Source organism: Branchiostoma floridae, chromosome 17 (genome assembly GCF_000003815.2).
Source record: "Branchiostoma floridae strain S238N-H82 chromosome 17, Bfl_VNyyK, whole genome shotgun sequence".
In the NCBI taxonomy this organism is placed as follows: Eukaryota; Metazoa; Chordata; class Leptocardii; order Amphioxiformes; family Branchiostomatidae; genus Branchiostoma; species Branchiostoma floridae.
The window spans coordinates 9,089,610-9,095,004 of record NC_049995.1 but is presented as its reverse complement, the minus strand read 5'-3'; the positions used below and the strand labels follow the sequence as shown (position 1 = coordinate 9,095,004).

General features: G+C 37.6%; 1 protein-coding gene across 1 annotated transcript; it reads right to left on the bottom strand.

The window, feature by feature from the left end:
* Positions 1-292: 292 nt before the first annotated feature.
* On the bottom strand, positions 293-5,103 carry LOC118404605 (proteasome inhibitor PI31 subunit-like). Its single transcript, XM_035803815.1, has 8 exons — positions 4,930-5,103; positions 4,057-4,218; positions 3,466-3,548; positions 2,994-3,227; positions 2,626-2,682; positions 2,379-2,477; positions 1,781-1,846; positions 293-1,300 (listed from the first exon to the last, which is right to left on the bottom strand). The coding sequence occupies exons 1-8, from the start codon at positions 5,065-5,067 to the stop codon at positions 1,249-1,251; spliced, it is 891 nt and encodes a 296-aa protein (XP_035659708.1). The 5' UTR covers positions 5,068-5,103; the 3' UTR covers positions 293-1,248.
* Positions 5,104-5,395: the final 292 nt, after the last annotated feature.

Sequence of the window (5,395 nt, the reverse complement as noted above, 5' to 3'; positions counted from 1 at the left end):
GAGGTTGTTTGAGGTCGTTTGAGGTGTTTATGAGGCAGACCACGCAGACTGGACTGCTTTTTTCCAACATCTGGTATTGTTAACACAAGCAAACTTACACGAGCAGAAAGCTACAGCCTTCCTGAATTGAGTAAGATTTGTTACATTTGTTGTGTAGTCATGGCAAATGTTTCTGTACTGGTGTAATGTGTTGAAGAATGAGACCATGCCATTGGTGCAATATATCAATTCGGTCATCTGGGAGAAATTTAGGCAATACTGACACAAAATATTCTCACAAAGTCTGCTTTAATTGGGTGGTAATACGACCATTTATTTGAAGATGTAACAATATATAACACTCTATGACTAACTGAATAAACATTCCACTCAAACATTATATGTATTTGTCCTTATAAATTACATTTTGCAAGAACACTCATATATGATATACCAATTTCTGATGGTATAAATGTTGAAATTTGAGTACCTTAAGTGGAAATATGAAAAGCAGAAAAAGAAAAGGCCATATGTAGTACATTTAAAGTATTCTACATATTAAATATTCTAGAATCTCACTCAGACTTCATTTTTTATATCACGTTTATAAATGAATAACCAGTTTTACAATAGTTCAAGCCATCAAGATCAGTGAAACAACAAAAAATTCCATGCAAAATAATAGGTATTGCAACAATACATTATCTAATGAGTTGAATGAGAAACATTAGATAGTCATGTTTGACATGTACTGTACATTCAATTCTAGCAATAAGCTATTTCATGATTTCAAATGTTCATGCACATGAGTGTCAGATGCAATGTGGGAAATATGTCGAAGTTGAAGACCCCTACCAACACATCATTGAAATCATTCAAGAACATTCAACTTTGAAATATTACAAACAGTGCATTGGCATTGTGCATACATACTTCAAACCGTGAACTAGCTTATCTTAAGTCCAAACTTCAGCATGACACTTTTTAATTGGTTCTCAAAACCTTCAAGCAATTGAATCTGTAACCACATAAAAAATAATTAACGTTATGTATTTACTAACAAATACATCATCTTTTAAGCTTATTAGCTTCAACTTCAAGAAAACAATTGCAAAAGAAGATTCATTCTTCTTTAATCATACAGTCCTGCATATTAGATTTGCAGTCTACACTAGAAGATCCTAGAATAATCGTTCACAAAATGAAGTTTTTATGGCCTTTTAATAGAGTTATAGCATGTTGTAGCAGGATTTGCAGGAGCTTGGTGAATCACATGAACATGTCGTCAAAACCAGGTGGGGGGAGGTGGTCAGGATCCGGGCTGGAAAAGATCACACCAAGAATTAAAGTTTAAACATTAATCCTGATATTGCACTTTACATACAAAATCAATAATCAATATCAGTAAAGGAATATATGCATAACAATGAGTAGGTATTCATCTACTCTAGTATAGGCATCAAAATTCTGTCTAACTTCATATATAGGAATAATATCAATTGAAATTGACAGTCTATTCTTAATACTAGTATTAAGCCCATGTCATCATCTAGGACCGTCCCACGACTTAAATCTCCGCTAGGTTGGGTCTTGTAAGTTGTAGCCTGGAAGCAATCTCAACAGAGGTTCTTGCCAAGTCATATAATATAATTTCAAACCATGGTCTGGAGTAGGTCTGGATTCATTAAATATAAAGGCCATGATTGGCTTAGTATGTGTGTGCATTATTTGAGCCAAAAGTATTATGATCACTGTGATCAAAATTCAGTAAAACTGTGACCAACATGTACAATGTACTCACCCCCTCATGGCACCCCCTGTAACAGGACCAATGGGATCAAACCTGGCACCTGGTGGGACTGAACCCCTATACAGAAACAATAAACAAAAGGTTTGGATGTAGAATAATATACAACAGATATTATATGATCACTCAGAGCTAACAGATCAAAAGGCTACATCATAACAGGTGAATCACAATAGCATATAAGTGTACACTACAAGAATGGACAAGATCAAGAGAGTATCAATTTGAAAACAAAAGATGAAGAGAGAATTTTGAATTTTCAAACCGAGACGGGGGCCGATACCAACTTATTTATTTATTTCTGTCTTCTTTAACCAGGGTAGGCTCCCATCAGTGACAAGCACTGCTTTTCAGGGAGGCCCTGGATAACTTCCAAGCACCTTTGACCCATTGCTGATGTCACGTCTGGTCTGGATGTGTGACATAGGCTTTGGGTCATTTCAACTTGATATTAAAGGATCAGAGGACTAATCAGAAGCTTGTTGGTAAGTGCTTTATTTTGTGTACAGATCCAATATAAAGTTAAAATTGTCACATAATTTCAAACACCTTGGAAAGGTTGACATATATAGTGATGATGGTAGGTCCTTACCTGGGCACCATGCCAGGGATCCCAGCAGAGGGGTTGAGAGGTCCCCTGGGATAACCTGATCTCATCGGATCCATTAACATGCCTCCTCCTATCCCTCCACTGGAAAATAGTTCAACCAAGGTTTAGTGCTTTGGGGAGAGCTTTAGATGTCTATAGCATAAATTAAAGACTAGTCAGTCACCCTAATTCTTAGAATGTGGAAGTGTGACACGTATACTTGCTATACTTCTGTAATCAATTGCAGTACCTGAAAGGGTCCAGGTCTCCTGTGCCAACACTGGGGTATGGTCTGGAGGGCTCACCCCTGGAAAATGGATATTTCAGCTACACATGACAATTCATATAGAAAGTTGAATACAGGTCATATAATAACTGACTTCTTTGTTTAAACTCGAATTAGATAAATCTGTAAAATCCAGATGACGAAGAACCCTCAAAATGAGTTTGTGCTAGAGTTTTTGTTGATATTTTTAATTGACTTTTGCTTAATTCTAGATGTCTATTAAATCTTTAATCCATTTGAATAAGCCTTGTTAAACAAATAGACATAAAGATGTTTCAATAACAGTTTAAACACAATACAATGTTTCAGATACATCGATTTATGACCACTACCATTCAGGGTTTCCCTGTCTGTACGGATCTCTCGGTCTTCTGGGCGGGCCAATCCGCAAGGGATCGTGATCTGGATCGTCTGCCATTCGCGGCGCCCGCTGCGACCTGCCAGGTTTGTCTTCCTTTCGTTCCTCGCTGTTGGTGGCGGCGTTGGACGATCTGTTCTGAGGCTTGAACTCTTCCACGATTCCCGACTGAAAAGCTGCCTCCAGGGATTCTACGTTCTTGTACACGCTACAATACAGAATAAAATAAATGATAGTTATAATTGACAGTTGACAATATCGCACAATGGTATGATCTTATTTCACCTTAAAACAATACATTAAACTGTATTATGAATCTAAGTAGAACTACAGCGTATATTACATAATTGGCCTTGGGCAAGGCTCTAGGAAGGAAAATGAATTGATTGAGCTACCAATGGAATGGACATGATCTATATTGAGCAGAAAAAATGTGTTTCTCTAACCTATCAAAGTCTTGCAGGTCACTTTTGTTGATGTAGTCCTTCACGTTTAAAGTCAGACTGCCAACTTTTTCATCTTTGACTCTCTGAAACAAGAAGAGGCAACAATCAATAGAAAGCAATATTACACATTGTATTGAGTACACATTGTAATGGTACTGTTCACAGTAAAAGAGTTTTGGAGGTTTAAGGAAGCATGAGTTTTAAATATAAGAAAATGAATTCTCTTTCTGTTAAAAACTACCAGTAGGTAAAGCAGTCTTCATCAAGTTGTGCATACATGACATTTTCTTACTACTTTTACTACTACTACTGTCAGTCTACTACTACTGTTTTCTTACAAAGATAGAAATTCTGATCCGGGTTGGCAGAAAGAGCGGTCCAGTCCAGGTGGAAGACAATGTAGTCCAAATTTTTCTGCATGTGAATTTACAATTTATGGGGTCACGTACATAGAAAAGTTTAGATTGCGTTTTTTGCCACCCTGACCAGACACAGCATAGTTCTTTGCAGTCGGAACAGTACCGCTCTTTCTACCAACCCATACGGTAATGCAGCTTTGCAACTGATTTGACCAAAATCAATCCTCCCCACCATGACATGTACAAGCAAGCTGTCATCCATCTTGATGGCCTTCATCAAGTAGTTCTCCTCTGTATCGCTGGGCTGGTATCTGAGCGCGTACACGTCCTGCGTTCTGTTCCAGCCCCGTGGTAACAGCTCCGACTTCTTCGCTTTACTTGCTTTCACTGGAGCCTTCAATTGAAAAAAGGAAAAACACATTTCTTGATAAATCTTAACATCCTATTTATATAAGTGTACAACTACAACTAGTACAAGAAAATAAGGCATTACATGCTTGTTGCTGATATTTCTTTTATTTGATATCATGTGATATAATCAATGACTGTGTGATTGATTAAATCTTTCTTTGTATACAGTATCTGTGAGCAAAGCATACACAAGCTTCAACTGATACATGATATCATGTATATAAATCCTGATTGTCCATCACAATAAGCAGTTCAACCAATGACTGAGAGCTTTGCAATAAGTGGTTCGACCAATGAGAGAGTGCCTGCATGTCCATCAAATTTTCACACATTTCTTCTACGTTTTCTTATTGCATTTCTACGTTTTGACGACTATAGGAATATGGAATGGGTCTTAAATTTCTTCTTGACAATTGACACTGTGTTATAATATCTTTGCCATCGAATTAAAGGCATGATATTTGTAGTGGTCCAATTTTCAGTACTTTTAATAACAGGTGAGGTTAGGCGTTAGCACATATCACGCAAGTCTAAAACACTTTGGAAGGAAGCCAACTACGACATTTGCTTCTAGATCATGCAAAAGGCTAGCTAGTGAAGGACCAAGGTGTTAGTAGAGGGAGGGGGGCGGTGAGATAGCAACTTTCAACACAGTTCACGATCATTTTCTACACGAATAACAACATGACATTACCTCATCTCCTTTCCCCACGCACTTGAACCCGGACTGTACCATTTCCCAGTGCAGGAAGCAGACCAGAGCATCGTGTTCGCTCTGAACCTGCTCACAAACACTACTGTACAACAACTCTAAACCAGCTGCGACAGCCATGTTTTTGTTTTGGTGTGACGTCACAGGATCCAAAAAATTAAGATCTTTCACTCACAACGTAACAGTTTCAATACATTGACGCAAAAATAGTATTTGTGGTGTCATAATATGTTCAACTATACCACAAGAATAAAAATCATGACAGAATAAGAAAAAAAGTGATAACTTCTAAAGGTGAAAGTTGGAAGGTCATTTTCAAAGGTCATCAAATCTATCCCATAATGCATTGCCAAAGCACATTTTCAAACATGGCGGCGAAAACCTGAATGTTGGACGCCTGTTTGAGGCACTTGACATGGTCACGTAAAAAAAAAGATTAAAAAGTCGT